Source organism: Oryctolagus cuniculus, chromosome 9 (assembly GCF_964237555.1).
Source record: "Oryctolagus cuniculus chromosome 9, mOryCun1.1, whole genome shotgun sequence".
Taxonomy (NCBI): Eukaryota; Metazoa; Chordata; class Mammalia; order Lagomorpha; family Leporidae; genus Oryctolagus; species Oryctolagus cuniculus.
The window spans coordinates 91621893-91639685 of record NC_091440.1 but is presented as its reverse complement, the minus strand read 5'-3'; the positions used below and the strand labels follow the sequence as shown (position 1 = coordinate 91639685).

General features: G+C 40.6%; 1 protein-coding gene across 7 annotated transcripts in view; it reads right to left on the bottom strand.

Annotated features, from left to right (window-relative positions):
• IFT88 (intraflagellar transport 88) overlaps window positions 1-17793 on the bottom strand; it is a 125209-nt gene that overhangs the window by 25189 nt on the left and 82227 nt on the right. For all 7 annotated transcript variants that reach the window (XM_070049126.1, XM_017343475.3, XM_008259933.4 and 4 more), the window contains 6 exons: window positions 14833-14941; window positions 11274-11424; window positions 10329-10444; window positions 7805-7857; window positions 5334-5399; window positions 251-357 (listed from right to left, as the gene is read on the bottom strand). In XM_070049126.1, coding sequence (XP_069905227.1) covers window positions 251-357; window positions 5334-5399; window positions 7805-7857; window positions 10329-10444; window positions 11274-11424; window positions 14833-14941 — 602 coding nt within the window. The remainder of the gene's footprint in view (window positions 1-250; window positions 358-5333; window positions 5400-7804; window positions 7858-10328; window positions 10445-11273; window positions 11425-14832; window positions 14942-17793) is intronic.

Below are 17793 nucleotides of genomic sequence, written 5' to 3'. Positions count from 1 at the left end.
ACTGGGACAGAGTCCAGCGCCCCGACCGGGTCTAGAACCCCGTGTGCCGCCGCCACAGGCAGAGGATTAGTCTATTGAGCTGCGGCGCCGGCCAAGAATTTTACCTAAAACTAGAATTTTTGTTACATTTTCCTCCTGCTATGGGAGAGCAGAAACAAATTTCAACTCTGTTTTCTGACAGGAACTCCAAACGCCATACACTGGAACCACAGAAGTCTGCCATTTTGAAAATGGGGCCCATTTGAGATACCTGTTCCCTTATTTCTTTCATTTTTTCCAACCTCTTGAGTTTTGTGGCATATTCTTGAACTTCTTTTAATCCAATATCTGTGCAGAGACGAACCAAAAAGCGTAGACCTAAACAGTGAAAAACAGCGTTAGGAAAGAATGTGTGTTTGGAGTCGACGGCCCAGCCAGTCAGAGACGCCGTCTGTGAGGCACGGGAGGGAAGGATGCTCACAAAGTGCTTCCTTCTCTCCGCAGCCACTGCTGCACTCGCAGCCTCCGGGCCCGGGGAAACGACCGCCTGGGAGGGAGTTTACAGAGACTTTCTTCCCATTGCCCTGTCTGTGTGCTGCCAGCTCCTACAGAACATGACACAAGCCACTGCTGGGAGAACTTAACAGGTTTATGTGACATTCTTAATGTTCTGATGGAAGTTTCATGTTACTCTGACCTTACTGCCTTCTTTAGATTTCCCCTTCCCTTCTCCTTCCTTGAATTACAGATTCCATGTAGGTGGCCCATTTCTTCATCTCCCATTCACACTTCAAACTCACTATGATTCTGCTTCTAACTCAAATACCCTGCTGACCCCCCAAAGTGAGTAGCTTTCTTCTAACTTTTATACTTTTCTAACTTTACACACTATCACATCTTGGAATTCTTGGTCCCTGGATTCCTGGATGCCTCTTCTGATTTCCTTAATCTCCCTTCTCTGTCTTTACTGTAGTTCCCTCACTTAAATGCTAGTGCACTACAGGATTCTGCTCTTAGCTCTCCTATTTATCTTACAAACTGTCCCTGGTGCATTTCATCTTATTGCAAACTTCAATCATCTGTTCACTGACCACTTAAGACTAGTTTATAACTCTAGATCACACATTTCGTCTCAGCTTCTACTACAGGAAAGTAAAGGGAGCTAACATTTCTTTGTGTTATTGCAAATTTGCTAAAATAGATTGATTGGACATCTCTACCTGATATCTATAGAACCTCAACGACAACCTATCAGGACTAGTATCATGGCACAGCAGGTGAAACTGCCACCTGTGATGCCAGCATCCCATATGGGTGCCGGTTCTTGTCCCACCTGCTCCACTTCTGATATAGCTCTCTGCTACTGGCCTGGGAAAAGCAGTGGAAGATGGCCAAGTACTTGGGGTCTTGTCACCCATGTGGGAGACCTGGAAGGAGCTCCTAGCTCCTGGCTCCTGGCTTTTGACTAGTTCAGCCTCAGTCATTGCGGTCTTCTGGGGACTGAACCAGCAGATGGGAGATCTCTCTCTCTGTAACTCTTTCAAATAAATAAATAGATTTTCAAAGGAAAAGAAAAGCTACCCCAAACTGATAATACTACCCCAAAACTATCTCTTCCTCTTGTATATTTTCTCTTGTGTTATCTCTATCTACATTTTTTTAAAAAGATTTATTTTATTTATTTGGAAGTCAGAGTTACACAGAGAGAGGAGAAGGAGAGAGATTGGCTGATTGACTGATTGATTGATTCTTCATCCGCTAGTTCACTCCCCAATTGGCTCTAATGGCCAGAGCTGTGTGGATCTGAAGTCAGGAGCCAGGAGCTTCTTCCAGGTCTCCCACGTGGGTGCAGGAGCCCAAGAACTTGGACCATCTTCTACTGCTTTCCCAGGCCATAGCAGAGAGCTGGATTGGAAGTAGAGCAGCCAAGACTTGAAGGGGGCAGCCCTACCTGCTATGCCACAGCGCCAGCCCCTCACTATCTACATTTTGACATTCCCTTTGTCCTACTTTTGACAGTTCATCATTTTGACTCTGTTAAGTAGCTTTTTTTTTTTTTTTAAAGATTTATTTATTTGATAGAGTTAGAGAAGGAGCGCCAGAGGCAGAGAGATGGGGGGTGGGAGGGATAGCTTCCATCCACTGATTCACTCACCAAATGGCTGCAACAACTGGGGCTCAGCCAGGCCAAAGCCAGGTGTCAGGAGCTTCGTCTGGGTCTCCTATGTGGGTTCAAGGGCCTTCAGCTTTCCCAGATGCATTAGGAGAGAGCTGGATCAGAAGTGGAGCAGCCAGGACCCAAACCAGAGACCATATGGAATGCTGACACTGTAGGCATAGGCATAGGTCCACTGTGCTGGACCCTATTAAATATCTTTTAAGGGGCCAGTGCTGTGGCATAGTGGGTAAAGCCACCACCTACACTGATGGCATCCCATATGGGAACCAGTTTGAGTCCTGGCTGCTCCACTTCTAGTCCAGTTCTCTGCTATGGCCTGGGAAATCAGTGTGGGATCTGCTATGGCCTGCACCAGTGTGGGAGACCTGGAAGAGGCTCCTGGCTCTTGACTTCAGATTGGCCTAGCTCCAGCCATTGCAGCAACTGTGGGAGTGAACCAGCATATGGAAGATCTCTCTCTCTCTCTGTCTCTCAAGTAAATAAATATATCTTTAAAAATATATCTTTTAAATGTATCTCTCTATGTCACCTACTCTAAATTCCTGCTGATCAATTTGGAAATGCAGCTGCACACCTCCCACTTCTGCTTGTCTCCAAGGTCTGGGATTTTCTGGGCTTCTACGTCATGAACTGTTTTTCTTCTTGTTGATCTCTCTACTGCCTACCTATTCCTGCAGTTTTTTTTCTGATATAAGAACATTTCCCTAAAACTTCCCAAAATTGAGTTATCTCTTTGTCTTTGTGGTTTGTAATTTTTAAATAATGTATTTTTTGTTTGCAGTATAAGAAAATGCATATTCAATCTGTTACATTTTTCAAGGTAAACTACGTTTTGAAATAAATTCTGCATTTCCATGTCTCCTTGCCCTTATTAATGCTGTCCATCTACCTGCAATCTCTGTTTGTGCCTCCTCTGCCTGGCAAAAAGCTCTGTACCCTTCTTATTGCTACTTCCTCCGTGAAACTGGTTACGGCAACTGTCCCCTGAATCTTGCTCTCTGGACTTCAATAGCCCTTTGAACATTTTTTAATTGTCTCACTTATTATACTGTGTCAGTTCATTGATTATTAGTCCTAGGTGACAGAACTCAAGATTTAACAGGGGCCGGCGCTGTGGTGTAGTGGGTAAAGCTGCTGCCTGCAGTGCCGGCATCCCACATGGGCACTGGTTTGAGTCCTGGCTGCTCCACTTCCATCCCAGCTCTCTGCCATGGCCTGGGAAGGCAGTGGAAGATGGTCCAAGTCCTTGGGCCTCTGCACCCTCATGGGAGATCCAGAGGAAGCTCCTGGCTCCTGGCTTTGGATTGGCCCAGCTCCAGCCATTGCAGCCAATTGGGGAGTGAACCAGCAGATGGAAGACACCCCTCCCTGCCCAGAGGATGGAAGACACCGCCCCGCCCCCCTGCCTCTCCTTCTCTCTGTGTAACTTTGACTTTCAAATACATAAATAAATCTTAAAAAAAAAAGATTTAACATAAACTGTTTTACCCTCAGCAACATTCCTATGATTCCTATATAAAAATTTTGGAGAACACGAATGAATAAAGAAACAAGAAGTCTTAAAGCTATCAAACACTCAACTTTTTCAATAGTATTACAGACACTACATATAATAACAAAGAATATCTGCCAAACATTGAAATAAATTCATATGCTGATGATCTCCAACTTTAAGTGCCTGTCTGACACATTCTCTTGGATATCTAAGAAGTAGCTCAAGCATAACACATGCAAACAATTTGACTTTTCACTCTAAAACTTGTTTTTTCATTGGCCTCCCATCTCTCTGTACACGGCAGCTCTGCCCTTCCAATTGTCCAGACCACATCTGTAGGGAGGCCTCCCCCAACACCTCCCATCTACATCCAATCAGCTGGCATATTCCATCACCAGTACCTTCCAGACACAATCAGAATCTTACCATCTTTTCCCACCTCCACTAATATCATTTGAGTCTAAGCCAACACTGTAATTTCTCTTTTAGACAACATCTACCCAGCTTTATTCTCCAAAGTGTAGCCAAAATGATCTTTTCAACCTTGGATACAGAAGCTTGAGTTAACCATACTCTAGTGATCTTTGAAAATCACATTACTTTTCTGCTCAAAATTTCCTAGTTCTCACTATCTCCCTAAAAAATACATCTCAAGAAGGGTGGGCATTTGACACAGTAGTGAACACGCCACTTGGGACCCCACACCCCATACTAGAATGTCTAAGTCCTGGCTATTCCAGCTTCCTACTAATGTACACACTGGGAGGCAGCAGGTGAAGGCTCAAGTACTAAAGTTCCTGTCTCCCATATGGGAGACCAAGATTAAGGCTCCTGGCTTGGACCTGGCCCAGCCCCAGTTACTGTGGGCATTTTGGAAGTGAACCAGTAGGAAGGAGATGTTTCTTTCAAATAAACACAAATAAATAAATAAATAAATTTATATTAAATTTTTTTTTCTTCTTCCTAAGGAACTACTTTTTATTTATTCATAAACCAGTAAAAGCTATACCACAGACTGTAACTTTTCTCTTTCCTTTGACTGGAAGGCTATTAAGGGCCAAATTTATAATTTAATGGGAACATATAGCATATGAATGTGGCTATATTTTTCTTGATCTTGCTATTATTGCTATGATACTTCATATTATTACTGTAAGATGCATTAAATTTGTTGTACAACAAGATGGAAAACGAATGAACTAATATTTTCTACAAAGCTAACTTTATAACTAACATCAACATAATGTTTTTAAAATTAAAGTAACAAAATCATTTGCTATCAGTATCAGCAAGATCATTAGTATTCTATTTTCATAAACTCAAAGCATTTTTCAGTCTCAAAAGTTGTATACAAAATAGTTAAAAATGCCTTCTATTTTACAGTATAGTTTACAAACTCTGAAAAACCAATAAGCCAAAATTTATTCTTAAAATTATATAAAACTTTGAAGCATAGAGTTGTTTACTATTGAATAGCATCTGGTAGCATATTTAAATACATCAAAATTAAGTTGAATAAAAATGGGTACTTCATAGTCAAATTTTTTGAGCCTTTAAAAATATGTTACCACTAATTATAGGCCGGCATTTATATACACAATTACTGTAGCAGATGTAATTATAAATTAAACATAAAATGTGATAACCTATACCTTAAAGTTACAAAGTAATATCACTTACATTCAACATTTTCTGGAAATTTTTTGTGAATATCTTTATAAGTATCTAATGCTTTCTGATAGTTACCTATAAAAAAGGAGAAAAATATATAACACTGCAAATTATAGAACTAATAGGATTCAACAAAATATTAATTTAAATCTAAAATACTGGCACTCTTTAATGGTATGCACATCTGCCATAAGCATATTCATACCATTCTTAACATACCTTCTGGAAGTAAAAACGTATAAAGCAAATTTGAAAAGAGGCTAAATATTTCTAGGCAAAAATTAAGATCCATTCTCTTTTCTAAAAAGGATTATTCTAGGTAAACAATTGTTCTAAAAAGGATTATTCTAGGTAAACAATTGATGAATTTAAAAATAACTTCAGTGATCTACTAATAGTAATTTTAATATACTTTTTTGGGATAAAATGAAAAATAAGCTTTTTAAAGCTATTTTTTCTTAAGACATTAAAAAGTTTGTAGAAAGAAATTTGTTTTGGAATAAAAGTAACATGTAGAGCAAAGAACAGCAAAAATGGAGTTGAGATAAAGATTTTTGCTAAAGTCTCAGAAAACAAGTTATGAATCTTTGTGGGCCTCACGATGCAAGGATACTTCAAAAAGTTTATGAAAAGCAAGTTTATTCTGATGCAACAATTTTGAAATCCAGGGAGAGTTTTCCCATAATATATATTTTCCACGAACTTTGTGAAGATCCCTTCTGTAGGAAGTATGGCTATTCTTATTCTTCAAAGAGCTGTTGTGAGACTTAAATAAAAGAGATAGAGCATATGCTACACAGCAGGTTCTGTAACTTGAACAGGCCTGTACAGACGAAGTCATTCAAGATACTCCTTTGGATGTGCCTGTTACACGTGACTGACACTGAAATGAACACAGGCAACTGAGAACTCATGTTGATAAACATAAAATGTATACAGTGTAGTCATGTTGTTTAGTCAACAGAAATTATAATAAGGCTAAAGATCAATCCCTTAAATAATCTGAGAACTAGTTTATGTATGTATTAAAATATTTCTAAAAAAAGAGAAATCCTGTGTTTTATAATAAAATGGATGCAACTGGAGACCATTATAGTGAAATAAGCCAGTCCTAAAAAGACAAGTATCATGTTTTTGCTGATATGTTATAGTTAACACAGAATAAAAAAAATGTGTAAGAATGAAACTGACATCTTATGATTTGATTATTGTTATAGTCCTTGTCAATATTCCCGTGGAGCAGTGGTCTTTCTACTTTTTATTTGCTGAACATTATGGTTAGCGGTGCATTAAGCCTGTGATTATAGAGTAAACTGAAATTATGTTACTGTAAAAATTAAAGAAAAGACACCTTGCGGCGCCGGCACACCGGGTTCTAGTCCCGGTTGGGGCGCCGGATTCTGTCCCGGTTGCCCCTCTTCCAGGCCAGCTCTCTGCTATGGCCAGGGAGTGCAGTGGAGGATGGCCCAGGTGCTTGGGCCCTGCACCCCATGGGAGACCAGGAGAAGCACCTGGATCCTGGCTCCTGCCATCGGATCAGCGCGGTGCGCCGGCTGCAGCGGCGGCCATTGGAGGGTGAACCAACGGCAAAGGAAGACCTTTCTCTCTGTCTCTCTCTCTCACTGTCCACTCTGCCTGTCAAAAATAAAAATAAAAAAAAAAAAAATTAAAGAAAAGAAAGGAAGGAGGGAGATTAGAAGGAAGTGTGGCTATCCTAGAATTTTATCTATGAAATACATGAAATCTGCTCTCCTTACATTAATAAAAAATTTTAAAATATTCTAGTTCCAATTTGAAGGCACTCACAGAGATAAACAAACTTCCCCCCAAACTGGAAGAGAACACATTGTCAATACTTTCACAATTGTGCTTCCCTTGGACTGAAGAGTTTCTTTTCCTGGGTCGTTCATGTGCTCTACAAGATGTACAATCTCAGATATTTAAAATCTACAACTATTAGCATCACTATTCTTCAGGACAAGAATCACCAGTACAGAATATAATGAAAGCAGTAACAGAAAACATAAACCAAGATATCTACTAATTCTGGTATAAAAATATATATAATCCCAGTGCTCCAGTTGTACATTTTCTTCACACTTTTCAGGTGTGAGACAGCCTCATAAATCTGACTGAACACACATGACATTTAGAACAGAAAATGGAAATACAAATTAATATGTATAGAATGCCTGTTTTGTTTCTATGACTGATTTGTGAAAATGATATATGTTAATTCTGAGAAATAATGATTCGGGTTTTAAGAGAGGTATTGGCAAATAGGATTATCACCCACTTTGAAAGTCTAGCTTACAAATTATTTTAACTATTATGTTTTTCAGCTAATGCTTCGAGTGTTTATAGTTAGCAAATGTTAGTGTTTAATAAGCAAATATGAAACTGGAACACATTTTTATGCATAATTACCTAAAAGAAATAAACAAAATGTATTTTAAGACAAATAAAATTAAAGCATTTACCACTTCTTCTAAAACAACTAGCTACCATCAGTTGCCATTTCACTTGTGTAGGCCTATAAAAGAAATAAATTAGATGAAATCAGAGGTGAAATTAAAGTAAACTGTGATGTTCAAATGGTTTTATAAAGCATTATTTAAGTATCATTTTTCATTAATTTCTTCTTGGCTATGTTAGGTCATTTTCTTACTGAAAATAGTAGATATAACATTCCCTTGTCATCACCTGTCATATTTATATTTGGATATTTACATTTAGGAGTCTTGAGGTAGGCATTTGGCCTAGTGTTTTTTTTTTTTCTTTATTATTTTTTTAAGATTCATTTATTTACCTGAGAGGCAGAGTTACAGAGAGGGAGACACAGAGGAAGGTCTTCCATTTGCTAGTTAACTTCCCAAATGCCTGCAACAACTGGAGCTGGGCCGATCTGAAGCCAGGAACCTCTTCTGTGTCTGCTATCTGGGTTCAGGGGCCCAAGCACTTGGGCCACCTTCCCTGGTTTCCCAGGAGCATTAGCAGGGGACTGGATTGGAAGTGGAACAGTGGGGACTCAAACCAACACCCATATGGGATGCAGGCACCGCAGGCAGATGCTCAACCCAATAAGCCACAGCGCCAGCCCCTGGCCTAGTGGTTAAGATGCCTGTTAGGAGACTCACATCCCGTATCAGAGTACTTCAGTTTGATCGCAAGCTCCAGCTCCTAACTCTTGCTTCCTGCAAATGCAGATGGTGGGGGGAAGCAGGGATGGCTCAAGTAGTTGGGTTCCTCCCATGTACACTGGAGTGCTAGACTGAGCTCTGGCCAGCTTTCATCTGGCCAGCCTCAGCCACTTATAGGCATCTGGGGAGTGAAATAGGGGATGTTAATTCTCTTTTTCTCTCTCTCTGCCTCAAATAAACTTTTTTTTTTTTTTTTTTTAATTTAAGAGTCCTTCAAAGTTAATCTAGTTTATGCCTTAGGTACTGTTGGGAGAATCACTTTAACCTGTTTGGTTAAAAACCACTGAATTCTATTTTAAATATGATCATTAGAATTCATTCTTTTTTTTTCCCTCTTGAAAAAAGATATCATTACTGTTTAACAAAACCATAAACAAGATTTCTAAAAAAATTGTTAAAAATACCTAAGAATAGCATGATTTCGAGAAATAAAAGCCTAGGGAACAATTGAATGTTCTCATTTTGAATCCCGCCCCCCCCCACCAATTTTTTTTTTAAATCAATTCTTCATTGATGAACACTTGAGTTGTTTCCAACCTTTGGCTACTGTGAACAACGCAGCTCTGAAGTATTTGTTTAAGCCTCAGCTTTCAATTCCTTTGGGTAGATATCCGAGATAAAAATTGCTGGGTCATATGGTAATTCCAGGTTTAGCTTTCTGAGGGTATCAGACATGTACAAAACATTCTGATATGAATCTGGGAGACATTTAAAACAGTTTAACTTTTTTTTTTTTTTTTTTTTTTTGACAGGCAGAGTGGACAGTGAGAGAGAGAGACAGAGAGAGAAAGGTCTTCCTTTGCCGTTGGTTCACCCTCCAATGGCCGCCGCTGCAGCCAGCGCACCGCGCTGATCCGATGGCAGGAGCCAGGATCCAGGTGCTTTTCCTGGTCTCCCATGGGGTGCAGGGCCCAAGCACCTGGGCCATCCTCCACTGCACTCCCTGGCCATAGCAGAGAGCTGGCCTGGAAGAGGGGCTACCGGGACAGAATCCGGTGCCCCGACCGGGACTAGAACCCGGTGTGCCGGCGCCGCAAGGTGGAGGATTAGCCTATTGAGCCACGGCGCCGGTTCTAAAACAGTTTAACTTTTAATATATGATGTATATTGAATTTTTTTCTATTAGGACTCTAAGAATTACTTAATCTAGTTCTGAGAGTCATTTTCTGATTGATAAAGATATAACTGTTGCTTGCTGAGATGTGGTAAAGAAAAATACATAAAATGAAGCAACTTGAAGAATATTCCATGCAAAGGGAAATACATTTATCACAATAAAGACTAAGTAAAGGAGCTGGTTTTGTGGCATAGCGGGTAAAGCTGCCACTTGCAGTGCTGGCATCCCATATGGGCACTGGTTTGAGTCCCGGCTGCTCCACTTCCAACCCAGCTCTCTGCTGTGGCCTGGGAAAGCAGTAGAAGATGGCCCCAGTGCTTGGACCCCTGCACCTGTGTGGGGCACCTGGAGGAAGCTCCTGGCTCCTGGCTTTGGATTGGCACAGCTCCGGCCATTGTGGCCATCTGGGAAGTGAACCAGTGGATGGAAGACTTCTTCTCTCTCTTTGACTCTCTCTCTCTCTCTCTCTCTCTTTGCCTCTGGTTCTCTGTAACTTTGGCTTTCAAATAAATAAATAAATAAATATTTTTTTTTTAAAAAAAAAGACTAAGCAAAATAAAATAAAATTCAAGAAAACAGAAATAATTAACAAACATTAATATCTTTTCTTGAACCTACCAGGAATATAAGGATAAAAAAAGCCCATACAAGACATTAACTAAACATAAAATCCTAATAGTTACTTACTGTATAAGAGAAGCTCTTTCAAAGTACTGAATGGCTTTTTCACAAAACTGTGTGTCAATGTAATAGGCTCCAAGCCACTCAATGACTTCAATATTAGAAGGAAAATACCTATATGACTGGAAAAAATATAGAATCTGATGATATAACTTCAGTGGTACATATTATTTACTTTTTGAATATTTTACCTACTGAATAGATTAATTTATCCAGTGTGAAATGTCCTGATAAAGAAGCTTGAGCTATCATAAGTATGTCACAAGTTTGAAACGGTACAGGATTTTTTTTTTTTTTTTAAATTTTTGACAGGCAGAGTGGACAGTGAGAGAGAGAGACAGAGAGAAAGGTCTTCCTTTGCCGTTGGTTCACCCTCCAATGGCCGCCGCTGCAGCCAGCGCACCGCGCTGATCCGATGGCAGGAGCCAGGATCCAGGTGCTTTTCCTGGTCTCCCATGGGGTGCAGGGCCCAAGCACCTGGGCCATCCTCCATTGCACTCCCTGGCCATAGCAGAGAGCTGGCCTGGAAGAGGGGCAACCGGGACAGAATCCGGCGCCCCGACCGGGACTAGAACCCGGTGTGCCGGCGCCGCAAGGTGGAGGATTAGCCTATTGAGCCACGGCGCCGGCTCAGGATTTTGAAAACATATATATTACTCACACATTTTACAATTATCTATAAATACCTTTTAGATATTGATAGTGTCATCTGAGTCACATTGAGTATTTAAAAGAATCCAAAAGGAATGCAAACTATGTCTTAAGAGAAAAAATGAATAATTCTAAATTTTTAATTAATAAAAACTAAATTCATATTTCCGAGTGCTTTATTTTAAATATATCATTACTCATTTAAAAACTAATTCACTTTCTAAATTTTAAAAGGCATACCACTTTGTTTATAATAATTTCAAAAACTATAAAAAATAGAAGTAAAGATAATACACCTACCTCATAGTAATATTGAAATGCTTGAGATTTATCTCCTTCACTATCATGTAATTCTCCTAGTTTAGACAAAGCTCTAGAATCAGTTGGAACAACACTGATCAGCTGCATTAGCCATTCAATAGCTTGATTGGGATCCTCCATTAATTCATATCTTGGGCAATGTCAGTTAAGGATAACAAATTTTTCATAAATTCATTAATAAATAAGCAAACTTAAAAAAAGTATAATAAAAAGATTTCTTAATCTATAGTAATGTGTTTTTTATACTGTTTGCTCTAGATTTCTTCAGCAGTAAAGATGGAAAATGGAATAGCAGCTCATATAATAACACTTCCATTCTCACATCTTGTTTTTCATTTTCTTCATTACTATTCACTAAGGTCAACTATCAAATTCCTATAATTATTATAAGCATTGTTCAAAATTTGTCCTTGAATGATGTTGTATTCAACTATTTCTTAACAAGCTTGCCATATTAATAAAATAGTTTTTATTTATTTTTCCTGTGGGTCTTTTTCCTAATTACATGAAAAACCAAATGACAGAGAGTTCTCTTTTATAGCTTCATTTAATAGCTAGTAATAACTGAAATGACTTATTTATACTAACACTCATTGACTATTTAACTATTTATTTTCATTAGATGTCTCAATGAAACAAAAATATTCCAATCCAAAGCTTGATTGAAAAAGAAAGTCTCTTCTTTTTGATGACAAATGTGATACCAACAGAAAAAAAAAAAATAAGGAAATGTAATCAAATAGTTTCAGTCAGATCAACTGCTTGACTGGATCTGCCCTCATCACAAACCAGGCAGTGTCAGATTACGATACTGGAAGTTTTAAATAGATTAAAGGGACAAAACAAAACAAAAACATTAAAAGGAATAACTATGATGCCACTGCTTTAAAACTGATGGTACACTTCACAACATACTTTTTGAAAAACGTATTGCCGGCGCCGTGGCTCACTAGGCTAATCCTCTGCCTTGCGGCGCCGGTACACCGGGTTCTAGTTTCGCTCGGGGCGCCAGATTCTGTCCCGGTTGCTCCTCTTCCAGGCCAGCTCTCTGCTGTGGCCCGGGAGTGCAGTGGAGGATGGCCCAAGTGCTTGGGCCCTGCACCCAAAGGGAGACCAGGAAGAAGCACCTGGCTCCTGCCATCGGATCAGGGTGAACCAATGGCAAAGGAAGACCTTTCTCTCTGTCTCTCTCTCTCACTGTCCACTCTGCCTGTCAAAAAATAATAAAAAAAAGAAATAAAAAAGAAAAACGTATTTAGGTGAAACTTACATCAAGGTGAAGGTAACTTAAAAACCTACCTGAGATTTTAACCCTTCAAAGCTTATTAAAATAGGGATAGAAATTACAGTGTTTTTCAAATAGTCTGAAAGGCATTAAAACATTATTTTAATTTCTACTTTTCTAACTGACTGGGAGGGGAGTTCCTAGAGAAACGTAAGAGTTGAAGAAGAAACTGGCATTAGAGCAATGTTTATGGTTCTACATTCCCCAGAACACTGGCACATACAGCACACATTCAACAGGTGACTGCTGAATGAATGGAAAGAATGAGAGAATTCATTAAATTACTACACACTTATAAAGTTAAAGTCTTTAGAGAGTTATATTTACATGTCAGCTAAAAAAAGATAAATTATCCAAATGGAATGAATAATATTAATCAGTAAGGAACAATATTTTCCTTTTAATTAGTAAGTTAAGGTTTCAATGATATCTTACAAGCCTTAGAATTAATACAGTATTCTAAAGTATCTAGTTTACCTTCAACGAGTGGCTTATGTGTATTCAAAATGTCATGCTCAACAGGACAGAACCGGCGCCCCAACCGGGACTAGAACCCGGGGTGCTGGCGCCGCAGGCGGAGAATTAGCCTAGTGAGCCGCGGCGCCGGCCAATGTTTCCTTTCTTTGGGGCTGCCACTGTGGCATAATAAGTTAAGCCACCACCTACAGCACCTGCATCCCATATGGGAGCCAGTTTGAATCCTGGCCTCTCTGGTTCCAATCCAGCTCCCTGCTAATGTATCCAGGAGGGCAGCGGAGGATGGCACAAGTGCTTGGGCTCCTGTACCCAGGTGGCAGACCTGGAGGAAGATCCTGGCTCCTGGCTGGCTGTTGATGCTATCTGGGGAATGAACTACTAGATGGAAGATCTCTTTCTCTCTACCTCTGCCTCTCCTTTTCTGTAACTCTGACTTTCAAATAAATAAATCTTATTTTAAAAATATTTCCTTTCTGGGCCAGTGCAGTGGCATAGTGGGCTAAGCCTCCATCTGAAGCGACCGCATCCCATATGGGCACTGGTTCTAGTCCCAACTGCTCCTCTTCCAATCCAGCTTTCTGCTAGTGGCCTGGGAGGGCAGTGGAGGATGGCCCAAGTACTTGGGTCTCTGTGCAAGCATTGGGGACCGGGAGGAAGCTCCTGGCTCCTGGCTTCGGTTCAGCTCATCTCCAGCTGTTGTGACCATTTGGGGAGTCAACCAGCAGATGGAAGACCTTTCTGTTTCTCCCTCTCTGTCTGTAAGTCTACCTGTCAAATAAATAAATAAATCTTAAAAAAAAAGTCATGCTCAATTACTTCAAATATTATTTCTAAAAATAGTTTTGATTTTTTAATCCCTCTTATAATGCAAATGACCTTTCAAAATAAGATGACACAATGTTTTCATCACATGTCATTCTATAAGATTATCCTCCTCACCCACATTAAATACAAGGTACACTAAAAAGTTCATGGAAAAAAGCTGGGTGTTGTGGTCCAGCAAGTTCAGCCGCCACTTAGGACACCTACATTCCATATTGGAGTACTGGTGCAAACCTGGTTTCCCCCACTTCTGATCAAGCTTCCTGCTACTGCATCTCAGAAGGCAGTGGATGATCACCCACGCACCTGGTTTTTTGCTACATTCCTGGGAGACCCTGATGGAGTTGCAGCTTCCTGGCTTCAGCCGGGCCCAGCCCTGGCAGTTAGAGGCATCTGGGGAGTGAACCAGCAGATGGAAGATCTCTCTCCCTCTCTCTCATTTTACCTTTCAAATAGATAATATTTTAAAAAAAGGTTCATATAAAATGCATATTTTTTAAGAGATCAGTTGTCTTTTTTAAAATTATTATTATTTATTTAAAAGGCAGAGTTAGAGACAGAGAGGTCTTGCATCTGTCAATTCACTCCCCAATTGACTGCAATGGCTGGAGCAGGGCGGATCCAAAGCCAAGAGCCAGGAGCTTCTTCCAGGTTTCCCACTAGGGTACACGAGCCCAAGGACTTGGGCCATCTTCTGCTTTCCCAGGCTATAACAAAGAACTATATAAAAGGAGCAGCCGGGACTTGAACCAGCGGCCAGAGGGGATGCTGGCACTGCAGACGGCAGCTTTACCAGCTATGCCACAGTGCCGGCCCTGTATGTTATCTTTTAATCCCATCTTTCAAAGAAATTTTTGAAGTATTCTTATTTCACTAGTAACTTATCTAATAATTGATACTCAATCACCAATCAAGTGAATTAATAATTATCCTGAAATTTTTCAAATAAGATACACATTTGCAATCTGGTAAAGAACTTGGGCACTATTTCGCAGGATAGCATGAAGTTTCAGAAAACAATCCAAAGCCTCACTTAGCCGGTTTAGCTTCTTATAGGAAAGACCTTAAAAAAAAAAAAAAGGAAAAAAGAATAAAAAATCTGTAAGCATTATCATCAGTAATTATGTTATTTAAAATACATCTTTAAATACAGTCACACCTCCAAAACCACAGCTTCCACATCTACAGATTCAACCAAACATGTAAATATTATTAAAAAAAAAAACTGTCTATACTGAACATGTGCTCTTGTTTCCTTGTCTTTATTCCCTAAATATACTATAACAACTATTTATATAGCATTTACAGTGCACTGGGTATTATAAGCCCTCTAGAGATGATTCATAATACATGGGAAGATATGTGTAAATTTCACGTAAATACTCATACTGTGCCAGTCTTTTTTTTAGTGTTCATTACTTCTTTGTTTCATTTTAAAGATTTATTTATTTATTTGAAAGTCAGAATTACACACAGAGAGAGGGAGAGACAGAGAGAGAAAGGTCTTCCATCCACTGGTTCACTCCCCAGATGACCACAACGGTCAGAGCTGTGCTGATCTGAAGCCAGGAGCCAGGAGCCAGGAGTCTCTTCCAGGTCTCCCATGTGGGCGCAAGGGGCCCAAGGCCTTGGGCCATCTTCTGCTGCTTTCCCAGGCCAGAGCAGAGAGATGGATGGGAAGAGGAGCAGCCAGGACTTAAACCGGTGCACATATGGGATGCTAGCACTGCAGACAGCGGCTTTACCTGCTATTCCACAGTGCAGACACTGCTGTGCCAGTTTTTATAAGGGACTTGGGCATCAGCAGATTTTGGTATCCACACGGGGTCCTGGAACCAATCCCCTGCAGATAATGCGGGACAATATCATGTAAATACTCACCCAGAATTGACAATGAAGATGAACCGAGGATTTTTGAAAAGAACAACAAGAGAGGTAGGAATTCTTCATTGATAAAACATGCTATCAAGTTTTAGTGATTTTAAAAGTACAGTTGGAGGCAGGGTCAGATAAACAGATCAGAACAAACAGTTCAGAATGTGACTCAATTATAGAATTTACTTAATGGGCACTGAAAACCGGGTAGTGGGGTAGGTACCTGGTACAGCAGCTAGGCTGCTGCTTGGGATGTGCACATCTGAGAGCTGAATGCCTGGTTCGAGTCCTGGCTTCTCAGCTTCATGTTAGTGAACATCCTTGGAGGCAGCAGGTGATGGCTCAAGTATTTGGGCCTCTGCCACCCACGGGAGACCTACATGGCTCCTGGCTTCAGCTTGTCCCAGCCCTAGCTGATTTAGGCATTTGCAGAGTGAATCAGTAGAGGGAAGATCTTGATAGCTCGCTCTCTCTCTCTCTGCCTTTCAGTTGAAAGAAAAATAAAGTAAAATAAAGGCGAGAAGATGTTACAAATAAATGATACCAGCACAAATGGACCTAGGAAGGTACTTCAAAAGGTTTGTAAAAAGTGAAATTAAAAGATAAGTTTATTGGAGTGCAAAAATTTTTATTTATTATTTTATTTTATTTTTTGACAGAGTTAGACAGTGAGAAAGTGAGAGAGAGAGTTATAGCCAGTGAGAGAGAGAGAGAGAAAGGTCTTCCTTCCATTGGTTCACTCCCCTAATGGCCTCCACGGCCGGCGCTGCACCAATCCGAAGCTAGGAGCCAGCCGCTTCCTTTTGGTCTCCCATGTGGTACAGGGACCCAAGCGCTTGGGCCATCCTCCACTGCACTCCCTGGCCACAGCAGAGAGCTGGACTGGAAGAGGGGCAACCGGGACAGAATCCGGCGCCCCAACCGGGACTAGAATCTGGGGTGCCGGCGCCGCAGGTGAAGGATTAGCCAAGTGAGCCACGGTGCCGGCCTTTTTTAAAAATTTATTATTATTTTTTATTTATTTTATTTTATTTTATTGACAGGCAGAGTTAGTGAGAGAGTGGAGTGCAAAAAATTTTGAAATCTATGTATAACTTTTTCATAATGTGCATTTTTTTTTTTGACAGGCAGAGTGGACAGTGAGAAAGAGAGACAGAGAGAAAGGTCTTCCTTTTGCCGTTGGTTCACCCACCAAGTGGCCACTGCGGCTGGCACGCTGCAGCTGGAGCACTGCACTGATCTGAAGCCAGGAGCCAGGTGCTTCTCCTGGTCTCCCATGCGGGTGCAGGGCCCAAGCACTTGGGCCATCCTCCACTGCACTCCCGGGCCACAGCAGAGAGCTGGCCTGGAAGAGGAGCAACCAGGACAGAATCCGGCGCCCTGACCGGGACTAGAACCTGGTGTGCTGATGCAGCAGGCAGAGGATTAGCCTATTGAGCTGCAGCACCAGGCCCATGATATGCATTTTCATGGCCTCTTAAAAGACCCTTTCATATGCATGTATTTTAAAGTTTTTAGTGCCAAAATAAATTTAGTTTTGAATTCTAATTTCTATGAATCTTGATAAAATGTAGATTCTTATTTCATAAAAATACAAATTCAATGAATTTACTGAAAAACTAAATAGAAAAAATAAAGTTGTAAGAATATGAAAAGGGGCTGGTGCTGTGGCGCAGCGGGTTAAAGTCCTGGCCTGAAGCGCCGGCATCCCATATGGGCACTGGTTCGAGTCCTGGCTGCTCGTCTTCCGATCCAGCTCTCTGCTATGGCCTGGTAAGGCAGTAGAAGATGGCCCAAGTCCTTGGGCCCCTGCACCCATGTGGGAGACCCGGAAGAAGCTCCTGGCTCCTGGCTTTGGATCAGCACAGCTCTGGCCAGTGCAGCCATCTGGGGAGTGAACCAGAAGATGGAAGATCTCTCTCTGTCTCTACCTCTCTATGTAACTCTGTCTTTCAAATAAATAAAAAATAAATCTCTATAAAAAAAGAATATGAAAATATGGGCTGGTGTTGTGGTGTAATAGGCTAAGTCTCTGCCTAT